This window comes from Mus pahari, chromosome 3 (assembly GCF_900095145.1).
Source record: "Mus pahari chromosome 3, PAHARI_EIJ_v1.1, whole genome shotgun sequence".
NCBI lineage: Eukaryota > Metazoa > Chordata > Mammalia > Rodentia > Muridae > Mus > Mus pahari.
Window position 1 is genome coordinate 56,572,029 of NC_034592.1, and position 18,064 is coordinate 56,590,092.

Below are 18,064 nucleotides of genomic sequence, written 5' to 3' on the forward strand. Positions count from 1 at the left end.
CTCCCTCCCTCCCTCCCTCCCTTCCTTCCTTTTCTTTCTCATCTGTGTTTTCCCAGCCTGTCTTCTCTGGTGCTTTCCCTGAATGTCTTCCTTTTCTTTTCCATCCAAGTGTTTATACATTGTTTATAGTACCTCATGGCCATGGTCCCATCAAAGAAGAGACTTTATAGACACTCAGAATCTTCTGAGAAGGAGCTGGGTCTAACGAGTTCAGTCTGAAAGTATGGAAGACTACAGAAAGCCAAAGGCATATAGTAGCCTCATAGTGCTACCCAAAGGCCCACATTAGAAGAATTAGAATTCTTTTAGATTTCCCTAATAGTACATTTTAATGTATTTTAGGAAAGAACAATATGGACTGTTGTTATGAGTATCAACTCCAGCCAAACTGATGGTGTTGCCTTAGGAAGTTGAATATGGGGTTCATTTCCATGCCCCCAGTTTCTTCATCAGTAGATGGGAATAAAAACACTACCCAGCTCAGCAGTGAAGAGCACCGGCTCCTAACTGTTCCTGCAGAGGACCTGGGTTCAATCCCAGGCATCTCACAACTGTCTGTAACTACGGTTCCAGGGGATCTGACATCCGCACACGAATATGGCTGCAGACAGAACACCAATGCACATACGATTAAGTTAAATTTAAAACATTTTAAAGGAGTACTGTCTTTGAAGAACCAAAAAAAAATTAAAATTTAAGTATATAAATAAAGAACACACTAACCCTCTCATTGGGATGTTGATAGAGGTAAATGACCTACAGGTGGGAAGAGTGATGATTTTTGTGTGCTGACTGTTGTTATTAATATGTCGGTCTCACAGATGCTCATGGGACCTGATCCATTTTAACACCTAAACTTCCCATCGTTTGTTGGTTATGTGTGTTCCGTTTCAGGTGAAACAAGCAAGGATTTGGTCCTTGCAAAGCAAGAGGAAAATAGTGACTACTGCTTTGAGGACATTGAGGAGAACTTGTCAGACTCGACAGATGGTGACGGCGAAGAGGACAGCAGCACCGAAGATGATGAGGGCCCCGCTAAGAAGGAGACTCGAGCCCCTCTGGAGCTAATGGCAGAAGTAAGTCTGTGCACGTGTGTTATAACTGAAGAGGCATACAGATACCGAAGCGTTAAACAGGACACAATCTTATCAGCTAGAGTGAATGAATCAGTATATAATAATAATTATAAAATTAACTTATTGTTTTGAGGCACAGTGTTTCCCTAAACCTGGTACTTACATTTTCTTGGCTTATCTGGAAGCCAACAAGCCTCAGACATCCTTCTGTCTCCATCTTACTCCGCCCACACCCGGAACCAGGATCCTGGAGCCAGGATACAGTTCTGTTCTGTATGGACAGAACTCATGGCTTGTTTCACAAGTGCTTGGATCAGAACTCTGGTCCATGGGACTGTGGAGCTAGCACTCAGAACCACTGAGCCTTCTGTCCAACCCTCAGAACTTAGTTCTAAATGGTTCAGTGGCAATTAAAAGTGTTCACTAGCCAGGCGTGGTGATGTACGCCTTTAATCCCAGCACTCGGGAGGCAGAGGCAGGCAGATTTCTGAGTTCAAGTCCAGCCTGGTCTACAAAGTGAGTTCCAGTACAGCCAGGTCTATACAGAGAAACCCTGTTTCAAAAAAACCGAAAAAAAAAAAGTGTTCACTAAATAGTAAAATCAGAAACTGGAATAATTACAAACAAGAACTGAAGAAGCTAGTTAAAATTCAAGTTAAAAGAAATAAGTTAAGAGATCAAGTGGTAGATATTTGGAAAATGTGCAGATAACCAATTAAAAAGGAAGCAGAAAATTGTAGGCCTGGTAACACACACCTATGATCCCAGGCCGTGTGTGTGTGTGTGTGTGTGTGTGTGTGTGTGTGTGTGTGTGGTGGGGATGGGGAGGAAGAACAAGAGGTAGTTAGCTAGAGTTTGAAGCCAGCCTGGGCTACTTCAGACCTTGTCTCAAACAAACAAACAAACAAACAAATAAATGAAGCTTTAAAATAAAGTGTAGCTACAAAGAGGAATGGAACTAACATTGGGCTGGAGGGACGGCTGGACAGTTGAAAGCACTTTTTAAAAAAAAAAAAAAAAGATTTATTTATTATATGTAAGTACATTGTAGCTGTCTTCAGACCCTCCAGAAGAGGGAGTCAGATCTTGTTAAGGATGGTTGTGAGCCACCATGTGGTTGCTGGGATTTGAACTCCGGACCTTCAGAAGAGCAGTCGGGTGCTCTTACCCACTGAGCCATCTCACCAGCCCCTGAAAGCACTCATTACTTTTGCTGAAGACCTGATTTTGGTTCCTGTATGTGTATAGCTACCTGATAACTCACCATTGCCTGGAACTTAGCGTCTCTGATACCCAGTTCTGGCCCCTGTGGACATCTGATGCACACGTGATGCTCATACATACACGCAGGCACTCACACGTACATAAAATAAATGCAAAAGTAAGTGAAAATCTAAGCCTTGGACAAGAAAAGAGATTTTTTTTAAAGCAGTGATGGCATTTGTTAATATGTAAGGAAAGACTCCAATTTAATTATCGATCAACAGAGCCGTTTCTCAGAGAGATCTGTTTACACTAAGAAAAACACTTAGGGCTGGAGAGGTGGCTCAGCAGTTAAGAGCACCGATTGCTCTTCCAGAGGTCCTGAGTTCATTTCCCAGCAACTACATGGTGGCTTACAACCATCTGTAATGGGATCTGATGCCCTCTTCTGGTGTGTCTGAAGACAGCTACAGTGTACTCAAATACATTAAATAATAAATAAATAAATAAATAAATAAATCTTTTTAAAAAAAGAAAAAGGGAAATATTTAATTACATTTTTATTTTATTTGCTTAGTGGGAGGTGTGTGTGTGTGTGTGTGTGTGTGCGCGCGCACGCGTGTTTCACAGTGCACATGTGGGATTGAATTCAAACCATCAAGCACCTATACCAACTGAGTAGCCATATCACCAGCCCCAGGAAGAAAGTGTTTAAAAACCTTAGGGTAGAGACTGAGAAAAATGTTAAAGAACTGCTTCTTAAATTGGTAAATTGTTGGGAGTGAGAGAGAGAGAGAGCGAGAGAGAGAGAGAGAGAGAGAGAGAGAGAGAGAGAGAGAGAGGTAGGTGTCTCCTCATTGTGCAGAGGGCTTTGCTCTTGTAGATAGATCTCTGTACTTGTATAGGTTCCATCGCTGCCTCACACAAACAAGGACCGCCAGACAGTGGGGCGTTTTCTTTAGTAGAGGCAATAGAAAGAGCTAACAATACAATATTATTCTAGTAAGATTATACCCTAAGTAAGAGAGACTGTTCAGGTCTACAGATGTCAGCTGGGTTGTAGAACACATGCGCAGTCCACACAAGGCCCTGAATCAACCTCTGCCCCCAACTCCAGAATAGACTTTAGTGCCAGAGGGAGAAAGTGATTACAATTTTTTTTTTAAGTTTCTGAACGATCTTAATACATATGTACATAACTGTTACATATGTGTATATACACTCATTTATTTAAAAAATACCTGAGAGGAGTTGTTGGCTGACTGGCTCAAAGCATTGGCTGTTCTTGCAGAGGACCTGGGTCTTGTTTCCTACACCCACGGGGCTGCTCATATCTATCTGTAACCCTGGTTCTAGGGTGATGTCCTCTTCTGACCTCTGTGGGCACCAGGCATGCACCACATGGTACACACACACACACACACACACACACACACACACACACACACACAGGCAAAACACTCATGCACATAAAATAAAATACAAGGATTTATATATATATAATGTTTTAAAAATTTACATCTTCAGATGATAGAATTAGAAGTATTTTCAATTAGGGCCATAATTATTTATTTAGCTTATAAATTCCTATCCTGCATGCATGTACTACTTTTTAACCAGCCAAAGCAATAAGATGTCCAAGCAAATGACGCATCAGCAAAACCAATAGATACTGAGTTATGGTTGCGGCTCCAGTTCACAGTTCTTCTGCCTGTTTTTCTTTTTAAGATTTGTTTGAGCCGGGCAGTGGTGGGCACACCTTTAATCCCAGCACTTGGGACTCAGAGGCAGGTGGATTTCTGAGTTCAAGGCCAGCCTGGTCTACAGAGTGAGTTTTAGGACAGCCAGGGCTACACAGAGAAACCCTGTCTCAAAAAAAACAAAAAAACAAAACAAAACAAAAACCCCAAAACAAAAAAAGATTGTTTATTGTTTGTGAGTGTTTGTGAGTACTTTAATGTATTCATGTGAACCACACACATGCAGATGTCCTCAGATCAGAAAAGGGCATTGGATTCCCAGGGAACTGGAGTTACAGATGGTTATGGATCATCATATGGGAGGTAGGAACATAATCCGGGTCTTCTCAAGGGCAGCACATGTTCTTCATTGCTTGAGTCATCTCTCCAGCCCCCACAATGGGTTTAAAGTTAGTAACTGTCATGTCATTATGGTCTACGTTGCTAGAGGAAAGCTGACCCTGCACCAAAGAAATCCTTAAAGTAAATGATGAGACCAATGTGATGCTGGTTGAATCAGCCTCCTCATCCCCAGGCTGCTGAGAAACACAGACCTTGTGGCCAGGCAACAGGACTGGGCTCTCCCACCAAGCTCCATCACCCATCTTCAATACAGACTTGGTCTGGAGAGATGGCTTGGTGGTTAAGGGGTTTTTTCTGCTCTTTCAGAGGACCAGAGTTTGCTTCCCAGCACCCACACCATGTAGCTCCAGGAGATCTGACACCCTATTCTGACCTCTGCGGGCACCTGTACATACATGGCATATATTCACACACACACACACACACACACACACACACACACACACACAAATAAAAATAAGAATCTTAAAATATAAAAATATGTAGCCAGGCAGTGATGGCACATGCCTTTAATCCCGGCACTTGGGAGGCAGAGGCAGGCAGATTTCTGAGTTCGAGGCCAGCCTGGTCTACAGAGTGAGTTCCAGGACAGCCAGGGCTACACAGAGAAACCCTGTCTCGAAAACAAAAAAAAAAAAATATGTAAGTGTGGTTAGTTGACTGACTACAGACTCATCACATAGAGAAATGTGTAAATGTTAAAAGCAGAATAGCTACTGGGTCAGGTGGCACACACCTTTGGTCCCATCACTCAAGAGGCAAAGACAAGCTCTGTGAGTTTGAGGCCAGCCTGATCTACAGAGTGGGTTATAGGACAGCCAGGGATACACAGAGAAACCCTGTCTCAAAAAAGAAAAGAAAAGAAAGCAAAATCAGAATAACTAGTCATTCATCAGTATTTTTAGGGAGTTTGTTTAAAGTTTGTCTTGAAACCACTTATCTGAAGAATTTGTTTTCCAGTTCCTGAGAGCAGAAATGGGCCGAGACTACCAGCTGGCAAAGAAATTATGTCAGATGAGTAAGTACAAAACACTCTTACCTTCTCAGGCTATCCCTTTGCTTCTAGGACAGAGCTCATAATATGAAGATGTCCTGACTATCCCAGTCTAGTGACTTCTCTGCCAGTGTCCCAGAGATCCTTTAGAATAAATTAGTTCAGGTAATCTATAACTCACTGGGACCCCAAGAGCCCCCTGTGTGTGTTAAATTGATGTAGACAAACTGATCGCTGTCCTGGAAAAGAGAATCTTCATGACGTAGGAGGCAGTAAATTGCTTTATGCTGCTAGTTTCAGAGAAGCATCAGGGGGCTGGGAGTCTCTACTAACTGAACATGTGTTTATTCCACAAATGTTCAGCCCTGCTTGTGTGGGAGACACTTTGTGAGACCCTAGAAAATCAGCATTCTACCTAAACCTGTCAGGTCTAGTGCTGGAGGAACAATAAAGTGAGGAGTAAATGGTGTGTCATGACTGACAGGGGCCATGGAGGAAGCCAAAGAAAGGGAGAGGAGGAGAAGGTACTAGAAAGTCAAACGGTTTCCATCGGATGGCCTGGAAGGCTTCATTCAGAGCTTGAGCACAGAACTGAGGTAGGGAGCCAGATGGTGGGCACACGGAGGAACCAGGCACGGTGGGCACACGGAGGAACCAGGCACGGAGCAGGAGGAGCCATGGCTGTGCCAGAGGGGAGGGGCCTGAGGCAACTCCACAAACCAGTGTGGGTCAAACTGGGCAAGAGGCTGGTGCTAGCATGCAAGCCAGCGTCATGGCATGGGCACAGGCCGAGTGGGCATCGCAGACCTTTCCCCAGCTGAAGGGCCTTTGCCCTGTGGTAAGTGGGAAGCACTGGGCGCTTCTGACAAGAGGAGAGATAGGGTCTACCTTGTCTTTCTAGCTGGTTGGAATTTCTCAAGATTGCTGTGGTTTTCTTGGTGTTTAAGCAGTGAGTGCTTTGATGACTTTTTAAAATCTGTACTTGATAGTTTCATCAAGTTCAAAAATTTCTTGGTCATTACCTTTTCACATACCACTTCTGTAATTTTTCTTGGTTTTCCGTTTAACAGATATAATAATAATAATAATAATAATAATAATAATAATAATAATAATAATAATAATAGTGTCTAACATGTATCTTCACTCAGTCCTGCACCCTTCTTCCCTGTGCCCACTCTGCTGCCAAAGCTCTCCAGGAAGTGAATTTCAGAGACTCCAATTTCCAACTTTCCAATGTTTAATGATTTGGAAAGTTCCCAGCTCTCAGCTGGCATTTGCTGTGTTTCCAACCACTCTGTCCACCTTCTCTTTTCTTATCCTTTGAAGCACGGGAATAGCTGATCTCATATCTGAGCCCATGAGATAATCCTAATCCTGGCAGGAAATTTCCTAAAATCTCCTAAGGATTGTTAGCATGCTCCACCAAAAAGGACCCATCACCAAATACGTTTGGAGAACCATGATCTGAATATGTAAATGGTTCAGGAAATCCTGTGGCTACTCCTCCAAGTGAACTTTATCTTCTCAACTGCATCTGACCTGGTTTCCCAAATACTCGAGAAGAAATGGGCGTGTAAGGAACAACCTCTACAGAGGGCCTTTGCCTCACAGAAATCCTTAGATTGATGATAAGCATATTTTAGTCTAACTTAAAATATAGAAGTAGAGTTTTACAAGAAAATATTGGTCAGAGGCCACCTAAGGACCTTAAAAGGACCTTTTGAGCAAGTGCATAGTCCAACTCAGACTCATGATGAGTGTTAGTCACATTTAGTGATTTTGAGATAGTCACTGGCATGGGGAATTGAGGCAAAAGCCAAGGGATCATTTCCTCTGAGTCAATGGAGTCTTGAACCATCCACAATTAACACACACACACACACACACACACACACACAAGAATAGCACACTTGGTGTTTCAGCGCCCCCTGGGGGCCACCAAGATACTGCATGAGCTTGAAATGGGTGAGTGAAAAGAATCAGGAATATTCCTCAAGGCCATTGGGAAGGAAGTAGAGGGTGATCTATAGAGTTTTGAAAAAACAGGGTGACTCTGAAATGGAACTGTGGCCTCTAGGATATTGTAACATATCAACAAGCCCTCCAGAAAGTAGTCCAACAGAAGCAATACAGTTATAGCAAGAATCAACAAAAGTGAAGATTATTTTTAAAAGTGGGGTCAGGACATTGAGAGGGGAGGACGTGGTAGCCATCAGAGGCCAGGTACAGACTGGGGTAAAAGCTGCCAGAACAAAAAGGAAGAAATACCATCGTTTCCCTTTTTAAAACATTGGCACTTCTGGCATGGAAGGGTTGGTACAAGGGAGAAAACACTACTCTTTGGGGATAGACAGGACCTTTATGTAGGCACTGGGTGGGTGAGACTGGAGCAGGAGCTGGGTTAGCAAACCTGTCATCCGAGCCTGCATTGTGCAAGACTGTTGCCCTTTGGAGAATTTGCTTCTCAAAGGGCTTCTGTCCTTGGCCTGGGAAGGACATTGTACTGAAGAGGTTGTGTTCTTTGGACAGGAGGTAGGAAATACAGAGAGCATCATTTCACTTTAAAACTCCAAAAAGATGGATGGCGAGATGGCTCAGTGGGTAAGACCACTGACTGCTCTTCTGAAGGTCCTGAGTTCAAGTCCCAGCAACCACATGGTGGCTCACAACCACCAGTAGTGAGATCTGATGCCCTCTTCTGGTGTGTCTGAAGTCAGCTACAGTGTACTTATGTATAATAATAAATAAATAAATAATTTTTTTTAAAAAAAAGTGTTTAAAACTCCAAAAAGAAGTGGAGAATTTTCTTTGTTCTCAGATGTGCATGAGATAGAATTGTGGAAATTCTTGCTTTGTGCTTTTGCCTGCTCTGATTGACAGCCCCAAGGGCTGTTTGCTGAAACACCCTGGATATCAATAACATGTGTTCTGTTGTCCATTTTCAGTCCTAATCTATGAACCAGAAAATCCTGTGGCCAAGGAATTTTTCTCACTTATTGAAGAGATATTGCTGAAGGGTAATTTTTAATTTTGAAATTCTTTTTTTCCCTCATAGAACTGTAAATAGTGTTTAGAAAAAACATTATGAGAGATTATGAAAATAGATCTTCAGGGAATGTTAAGGAATGTCTAACTCAGCAGTTCTCAAACTTCTGTCATTGAGACCCTTTAATACAGTTCTTTGTGTTGTGCTGACCCCCAAACATAACATTATTTGTTGCTATTTTCTGACTAATTTTGCTACTCTTATGAATCATAACATAAATATCTGTATTTTCTGATGGCCTTAGGTGATCCCTGTGAAAGTTTTGACTCCCAAAGGGGGTCAAGACCCACACGTTATGAACCACTAGTCTAAACGGTGTATTAAAATGATGAAGTAAATCAGCTTGTTTCCTGTGGATGGGAAAGGTGGCTGCCCTGTTCTCCCCATGGGACGGAACTGCCCAAACGAGCCGGCTCCTTCAGTCATGGAAAAGACAGACTGTGTCACCATGCCCCTGTGTTCCAGTATTGTGTGTCTCACAATTCCAGTGACGCCAGAACCATCTAAATCACCCTATGCCAATTCCCTTATTCTAGTTCAGATCTTCCTTTCCCTTTTACAAAGTGTGGTTGGTTTGTTGTTGAGACAGAGTATCAAAGCTAACCCTGAGATCATGATCCTCCTGCTTCAGCTTCTTGAGTTCTGGGATCATGCATGAACCATCACGCCAGGCTTTTTAAGGATTTCATTGTCAATAGTAAGAGTTATTTTTATAGACCTGTGCTTTAAGTTAGTTTTGAACCCACAGTCACTACGTTGGCTTTCGTGTTCTATTTTAACTCTCCACCAAGTTCAGCCCAGTTTTCACAGTCCTCAAAATGCACATTTGGTGGTGGAGGGAGTTGAGATATGAGAGTTTTGGAAGAGAGGGACCCTGGGGGACATGGTTAGCATCTCTCTTCTCTCTGTGGCAGAGAAAGCTCAGGACGAAGAGGACGAAGAGGACAGTGACGAGGACTCAAGCAGCGAGAGCGAGGTGGAGAGCAGTGAGGACGGCAGTGAGGACAGCTCGGACGAGTGCGAGGATGGGTCCTAGCAGGCACAGCTGCTGTGAGAGTTATTTTCAAGAGTATATGCTATGCAAATCCAAATATAAAGTAGAGAGCTGCCGTGTGGTGTAACTGTGGTTTCTTCGGTGCAGAGTTCAAGTGTTCCACATTCTTAGTTTGAGCTCCTTGCCAAAGTCCAAGGCTGGCCACTTAGAGAGGGAAGCATGGAAGAGGTAGAGTGTGTCAGGAACACAGAGTAGGTGGAGCATAAAGTATGCGCTACATACTTTATATAATCTTACAACCCTGTGTAGTATGTTACTATCCCCATTTTACAGGTGAGAAAAATGAGGTGGTGAGGGTAGTTTTCTCCAGCATGCGTTACCTATTTGCAGTGTCTCGATTCGCCTCTGTGACATCATGGCTCAACAGCTGTGCTTTCAATCCCCTTTAAGTGATCACCACATCAAGCCTTTAAAAACATGGAAATCACTGTTCATGCAGCGTGTGTCAGGATCTGCTTCTCCTCCCCGGCAGGGAGTATAACCTCCATGTTCATGGAACAGGGCGGACTTTGGATACATGACTGTATCCCTAGCAACTGGGAAGTAACTGCAAAATAAAGGGGTGGGGTGGGGGCCCTTGGTAGGGACAGAATGACACGGTTCCTGCCCCTGGGACAGGGCTAGCAGGTATGGGCCTCACAAGTGTCGATGGCTGCAGCCAATAGGAGGTTTGTTTGTATAATAATGTACATATTTTCACATTCCTCCGAGGAAATTCCTCCCTGTTAATGTTAATGACTCCTTGATAGTTGGAGACAGCTTGAGTCTGGGAGGCAAAGGTGTGGCTAATGCCTCAGCAAAATGGTACCTTCAAGACATTCTGTCTCTGGGACCTTCAGGTCAACCCTTAAGGGTGTGCAAAATATAAGGATGCAATATGCATTGTCTAAGGAACTTCACAGATCTATAGGAACAGAGGCAGCTGCCCTATGAGCCAGTTTGTCAGAAAGATACACAGGCAGATACAATTGCAGGCAAATTCCTGAGTTCAAGTTCATCCTGGGACAGTTCAAATTTAGGTCCAGGCTTGGTTGGAATGGTAATTCCAGGGCAGGGTCCCAGTCAACTACTGTAACTGAAGCAGGTAGATCTCTGTAAAAAAAAAAAAAAAAAAAAGTGTTCGTTGTCTCCTAAGAATCAAAGGGCTGGGTAACAGGATGCTTATTCATAGGACAGTCAAAGGGGAATCTGGAATAAATAACTGAATTTATATGTAAATAAAAACCCAGACTTTTGGTCTGTATGAGCTGAGCTAGCAGAAAGTGATAGCAGTTCTTTTTTAGAATTTTTCTCTAGCGAGAGCTGAACTATCTGAGCATCTCTGGACAGTGAAAACAACTCTTTAGGAATAGTTTTCTACCAGATTTTAGTCAGAAAATCCATGGAGAGTGAACACAGCTCTTTTAGAATGTTTTCTAGCATCTATCCAAAGAAGGCTTCTTGAAGAGCAAACAACTTTAAGAATTTTTTTCTGGCTTTCTGGTTTTGATCAGGAAACTGGAGAATTAGTTTTAGAATTTCTCAGTCAAAAAAATCCAAGAATTTTTTTGTAGTGTAAAGGTCCATGATTCTCAGAAGAATGACACCCCGAACTCAAATAGTATGTAAATACAGAGTGTTTTATTCTGCAGAAGTCAAGCTTTTCTGAGGTCTCCCATTACCAAACTAGAGAGAAAACCAAGTGAGCTCACAGGCCTGAATTAAATAAAGCACATTAGGGAATTTCAGACTTTCATCTTACTCCATCTCTAAGGACATTCCATTACCAGGGCACTGGGGCTGGAAACTGTTGCTGGGCAAGTAGGTCAGAAAGTCTGGAAACTTGCTGACCCATTGCTCTTGCCTCAGGCAGGTAGCAGAGCAGCTGCTAAAGCCTGGGCTTGCCCAGTCGGAACTGCCAATTTGAAGCCTGTCATGGAGCCAGCCTTGCCTTCTCAATAGCAGGTTTTCTGACTTGGTCAGAAGACCCATGAGCTATCCAGAGAGCTTTTAGAAGCAGAGAGAGTTTTAGAAGCAGAAAGCTGGATGTCTCAGCCATAGTTTTCAGAATAGCAAGAGAAATTTGTCTAGAGCAGGACAGGAAAGAGAACATGTGGAAGAGAAAGAGAGCAAGAGAGAGAGCAAGAGAGAGAGCAAGAGCGAGCGAGCGAGCGAGAGACAGACAGACAGACAGACAGACAGACAGACAGACAGACAGGAGAACAGAGCAGAGCAGAGCAGAGCAGAGCAGAGCAGAGCAGAGCAGAGCAGAGCAGGTCTGGAAAGCCATCTCAACAGAAGCCACCAGCTTGGACGCAAAATTTGACTTGAGTCTTTTGTTTTCGCCACTCCCAGACACCCCTTCCCTCAGGAACCCCTCTCTAGGCCGAGGCTGGTCCTTAACATGTGCATATGTGTGTGTGTGTGTGTGTGTGTGTGTGTGTGTGTGTATGTTTCTTTGTGTCTATGTACATGTGTACTCTCAAATTAATAAATGAAAAGAAAGATAAATGTATTTTTGATCCAACACTGGAAAGGCTTTGTATTTATGCATGAACTGATGTTATTTTTCTGATTCCATACTTTTTAAGACTTATTTTATTGTGTGTGTCTCTGTGTGTGCCAGTCTGTCCATCTGTCTGTCTGAATGTGTATGTATGTGCCTCAGGAGTCCAGAGGGGACATTGAGTCCCCTGGAACTTGAGTTTCAGGTGATTGTGAGCCACCTGAGAAGTCATTTGCAAGAGTAGCCAGTGCTCTTAACCACTGAGCCATCTCTCCAACCCCAAGATTCAATATTGTTTGAGACATTTCTGTCACTTTCAAATTAGCTATGAAATAATTAAGAAAAAATTTTAAATCATTCCTAAATTTCTTTATGACTATGCCAATCTGAATTGAGGGCAAGATCTCTTTAACTTTTCAGATAGCACAGTGTCACGGTATATCCAAAATACAACATAGTTCACAAAATACTCCAAAACTGTTCCTGAAAACTAAGTTTGATTTATGTATGCACATGTGTACACCTGCACACACATTTTGCCACAGTGTACATACATAGGTCGGAGGACAGCTTATGGGAATCCGTTCTCTCCAATTTTACTGGAGTTCCAGGCGTGGGACTTCCACTGTCAGGCTAGACAGTAAGTGCCTTTACCCACTAAGCCACCTCACCGGCTCACAGACCTATGCACAGTTCACACTAAATCAGCTTTACCAATAGAGACAGACTTAAGGGAAGACAACACAAAAATGATAGAGCTCAGGAAAGAATCTCACTGGAAGAGTAGATAAATTATGAAAACTAGAGATCCAAACATTATTAGCCAAATAAACCAGCAAACCTATAAAATAGATAATAGTAAAACACACACACCTCTAAATAATAACATATATATATATATATATATATATATATACATATATACTACATATGAAATATATTTTCAAGGCAGTATTTCCTGCCTAGGCTAGCCTCTAAATGCACACACTATATAGCAGAATATTATCTCAAATTTCTGATCTTCTCAAGTGTTGAAATTACAGGTATGCACCACCATGTCCAGTTTTATGTAGTTGTGGTTGTCAATCCCAGGGCTCTGTGCGTGCTGGGCAAGCATTCTACCAACTGAGCTGCATCCCTAGCCCAACATCTTTCAAAATAAATGGTCTTAATTCTTCAATTAAATGACGCAGAATGGCTGAATTGTTTAAAAAACAAAATCCAACTATTTGCTGTCTGCAAGAAATTCACTTAATAAAGACACAATAGAAATGGAAGGACAGAAAGTGTTTCAAGAAAACAGAAACCAAAATCAAAGAGGAGTAGCTAAACTCATGTATGACACAGCAGCCTTTAAGCCAAAATGGATCAAAAGAGACTTTTAAGGCTACTATTTAAAAAAAGGGAAACAATCTATGGATTATCACCATTATAAGTACTTACTCATTATATTATGTTATGATATACTTAGTTTTATAAAGCAAACAATGGTAGACTATAAGGGGACAGATTAATCCAAATATAATTATACTGGTGATTTCAATACTTAAGTTTCATCAAAATATAAATTATCTTGACAATCCCCCCAAAATATCAACAAAGAGATAGGAGGGTGAAGTGGAAATTTCTGGGTTCATTGGAGACCCAGTTGTGTCATGTGATTTTTTTTTTCCTGGAAACTGTCTTATGAGAGGATGTTTTTCTGAAGCAGTCACATGACAGAATGTTTTGCTGAGAATAGACATGTGGTGTTTTCTGGAAACTGCCTGGTGAAAGGGCCTTTTTTGGTTGGAGCAGATGCTTGAGAGGATACATGATGTTTGGAAAGGGTATAAATATAACCCAACAGACAGTAGATGACACTCTGCCATTGCTTTGCCTTGTTGGTCTTTGTTGGGCTTCGCTGGTGCTGGTCTTTGCTGACAACACTCTTGCATTGCTTTGCCTTGCTTTCTTCTCTGATCTTCTCTTGTCATAACTTCATAGAGAGAAACACACTGCAGAACTTCTGGTGGTGCTCTAGCTGCTTCTGGCCACTTTGGTGGACTCATGGCAATAAGCAGAGCCTCAAGGTTTCTTGAAGCCACTCTGCTGATTCATGTTCGGTGTTTTGTTAGTGGACTGGACTGCAGACAATGAAGCTTGAAATTGCCTCCAAGGAACTACTCTATACAAGTCCACATCCCTCTTGTCCTATTAGCCATCTTCCTTGCCTACCTTCAGTTGGTGGGCAAAAGGGAGGTTAAGCATTTAAGAGCCCTTATTAAAGTAGGTTTTTGAAAAATATAAGCCTACAGGAGAGCCCTGTCAAAGTTACTTTCTGTCAAACCTGATGACCTCGGTTTGATCCCTAGAATCCATATGGTAGAAGAACCTACTTCCAAAAGTCACTGTATGATAACCCCCCCACACACACAATATATACCATGTTATACACACACACACACACACACACTAAAAGTCAGTTTTTGAAAAATCAGCAAAGAACAGAGCATGGTGGAACATTCCCATAATCTCAACCTTCAGATCTCCCAGGCAGGCAGATTTGAGTTCAAGGCCAGTCTGATCTATAGAACAAGTCCCAGGACGGCCAGATCATCGACTTGATTTCATTCCAACGATGGAAGAAAAAGTCAATATGGGCAAATCAATAAATTTAGTGTGCATGTAAATAGAATCAAGAACAAATAATGATCACACAGTTGTACCAAGAGATAGAGGATAAAAATTTTGACAAGACTCATCATCATTTCCAGTGCCTGAAGATACTAACTAGCCCTGGTAGGAGTGTGCCTCGATATAATAAAGTTATAAGTGACAAATTTCTTGCAAATATGGAATAAGCTGAAGGTATTAAATCAAGGAGAAGATATGGGTATACTCTCTCCACTCTTATTTGATTAATTTTTTTCTTTTAATCATGGTGGTAAATAAAAAGGAAAAAAATCAGAATTTACAGACATAATCCTACATAAAAGACTCTAAACTAGACTCCACCAGAAAGCAGATCTGCTGAGCATTCTCAGCAAAGTGGCAGGATTAAATATTTATATACAAAAATGGGTAGCTTTTTATATACTAATAATATGCTGTGACAAAAATTAGGAAAAGTCATTCATAATAACTTTTTTTAAATGACTTGTACCTAAGGAAGAGGGGGCAGATAGATTGTAAGGCCCAGGGGACCCAGAAATCAGTTGTGAGAGTATATCTTCTGGAAATGACAGGAAAACTCCCGTGATGTCTCAGCAATATGACTGCCTAAACAAGATCTGAAGCGCATCACGCAAAACCTGCTAACAGTGTCTCACCTATAGACAGAGAAGTTCAAGAGACGTATGCAGTGGTTCTCAACCTGTGGGTCACAGCTCCTTTGTGGACTAGGACAACACTTTCAAGGGAGTCACATGTTAGATATCCTGCATATTAGATATTTATGATTCATAACTAACAGTTACAGCTATGAAGTAGCAATGAAGTTTTATGGTTGAGGGTCATCACAACATGAGGAACTGTATTAAAGGGTCACAGCATTAGGAAGGTTGATTTTTCCCTTAGGATAATCTCCCTAACTGTCCAGTACTGAAATCCTATATACAAGTAGCTCTAAAAAGACTGAGCAGGTTGTATTTACATATTTAGGTATGTGCACATGTGTGTGTACATGTGTGTGTGTGACTACAGTTCATGTACAAAGCAAGACAGGGTACATGGGAGGTATTGTAAGAACGACTGGGAAGGGGGAAAGTGAAGTAATTAGAAGTTATATTTTATTTTAAATTTAAGTTTAAAAAATGGAGCTTGTAGCAATAGCTCTGCATTTAAGAGCAATGATTGCTCTTCCAGAGATCCCAGGTCCAATACCAAGCACACCACATAGTAAGCTTAAAGCTGTAACTCCCGTTTCCAGGGATCTATGCTGGCTAATTTTATGTCAAGTTGGCACAATCTATACTCATCTAAGAGAATGAAACCTCAGTTGAAAAATTGCCTCTAGGGTAAAGAAATGGCTCAGCGGTTAAGAGCACTAATGGCTCTTCCAGAGGTCCTGTGTTCAATTCCCAGCAACCACATGGTGGCTCACAACCATCTGTAATGGGATCTGATGCCCTCTTCTGGTGTGTCTGAAAAAAGTGACAGAGTACTCACATATATAAAATAAATAAATCTCCTAAAAACAAAACAAAACAAAAAAACCTACATTTTTTTAAAAGAAAAAAAAAGGAAAAATTGCCTCCATGGCATTGGCTGTTGGCAGGCCTGTAGGGCATGTATCTCAGTGGTGATGTGGGAGGCTTTGTTCACGGTGGAGACAGCCCTGGGCTTGTGTTCCCCGGAGCTACAGGCTGAGCAAGACAAGCAAGCCAATAAGCAGCCTCCTCCATAGCTGACTTTCTTAGTGGTATGGACTTATAACCAAAATAAACCCTTTCCTCCCCAAATTTGGTAAGGATGAGTGTGTTCAGAAGCCCTGGCACCTCATACCAGAAAATAAATAAATAATAAATAAGTAAATAAATAAGCAAGCAGCTCAACAGCCACACTCACTCAGCAGTCACCAGGTGCCTTCCTACCCTGATCAAAATCACAGATGCCTGCTGGGAGATTTTACAAATTCAGCTGTACAAAATAAAACAACAAAACATGAATTAAGTGGTTAGAGTGATTAAGAAATGTTCTGCAAAATTTAGAGCTAAGATGAAAGGATGGACTATCCAGAGAGTACCCCATTCGGGAGTCCATCCCATCATCAGCCACCAAACCTAGATACTAATGCTCATGCCAGCAAGATACTGCTGAAGGGACCCTGTTATTGCAGCCTCTTGTGAGGCTATGCCAGTACCTGGTCAACACCGAAATGGATGCTCACAGCCAGCTACTGGATGGAACACAGGGCCCCCAATGGAGGAACTAGAGAAAGTACCCAAGTACCTGAAGGGGGCTGCAACCCTGTAGGTGGAACAACAACAGGAACTAACCAGTACCCCCGGGGTTTGTGTTTCTGGCTGCATATGTAGCAGAAGATGACCTAATCGGCCATCAGTGGGAATAGAGGCTCCTTGGTCTTCCAAACTCTATATGACCTAGCACAAGGCAAGGCCTGGGCCAAGTAGTGGGAGTGGGTGGGTAGGGGAACAGAGGTGGGGGGAGGGGTATGGGAAACTTTCGGGATAGCATTTGAAATGTAAATAAAGAAAATAATAATAATAAAAAAAAAAAAAAGAAATGTTCTGTGTTGAGACAGAATGGCAAGACAGTAATAATTTAGTTTCTCAGAAGTGTGTGTGTGTGTGTGTGTGTGTGTGTGTGTGTATCGGGTAGTTTCTTCTGTTGCTTCCCACCTTGTTCTTTGAGACAGGATCGCTCACTAAACCCATTAAACTGTCTGGCCATCGAGGTCCAGATGTCAGTAGTAGGGTTACAGGCACACACCGCCATAGCTTTCTGTGTGGAGTTTAGGGATCTAAATCCAGGTTCTTGTGATTTCATGGCAGATACTTTACCAACTCTCCTGCCCTAGAGCTTATCTTTGTGGGAAGAACAAATACTAAATAGCGTAAATAAACACATTTTAAGGAGGTAAAAAATGTTGGGGAAAGTGGTGTCCTAGAGAATGGCGGTGTTAAATAGAAGGTGGAAGAAGCTCTCACTGAGAAAGGAACGTGAGAGCAAAGACTGCGATGTAGAGGGCCGAGGTTTGTTTTGTTGCTGTGGATTGTAATGTAAACACCAACCCTGGTTGCCCCAGAGACAAGGAGATCCTCACTGTACACCAGGCGATGCTATGTAACCTTGCCTCCCAAGTTATCCTTGTTTGGCCAATAAAGAGGCCTACAGCCTGTAGCTGGGCAAAAGAGAGGTAGGCGGGGTTTCAACTCCTGGGCTTGGGATCTGAAGCAGGACCACAAGGGAGAGGAGAGAAGGTGGGAAGAGGAGAAGATGCCATGGGGTGAGTAAAACATGAAAACATGGCCATCAGGGCTGGCCAGTTGGAGTAGGAATGGCCCAGGAGGAACATGGCAAATTATATCTCGGAGTTACTGATAAGGAAGTAGACAAAAATAGCATAGAGGATTGATATCTGCCCAGATCTAGTGATT

General features: G+C 42.3%; 1 protein-coding gene across 2 annotated transcripts in view; it reads left to right on the forward strand.

Annotated features, from left to right (window-relative positions):
- Positions 1-9,675, forward strand: part of Erich2 (glutamate rich 2) — a 34,351-nt gene extending 24,676 nt beyond the window's left edge. For both annotated transcript variants that reach the window (XM_021192202.2, XM_021192203.2), the window contains 4 exons: positions 895-1,076; positions 5,342-5,399; positions 8,324-8,395; positions 9,339-9,675. In XM_021192202.2, the coding sequence (XP_021047861.1) occupies positions 895-1,076; positions 5,342-5,399; positions 8,324-8,395; positions 9,339-9,460 (434 nt within the window). In that variant the 3' untranslated portion in view covers positions 9,461-9,675. The remainder of the gene's footprint in view (positions 1-894; positions 1,077-5,341; positions 5,400-8,323; positions 8,396-9,338) is intronic.
- The last annotated feature ends 8,389 nt before the right edge of the window (positions 9,676-18,064 follow it).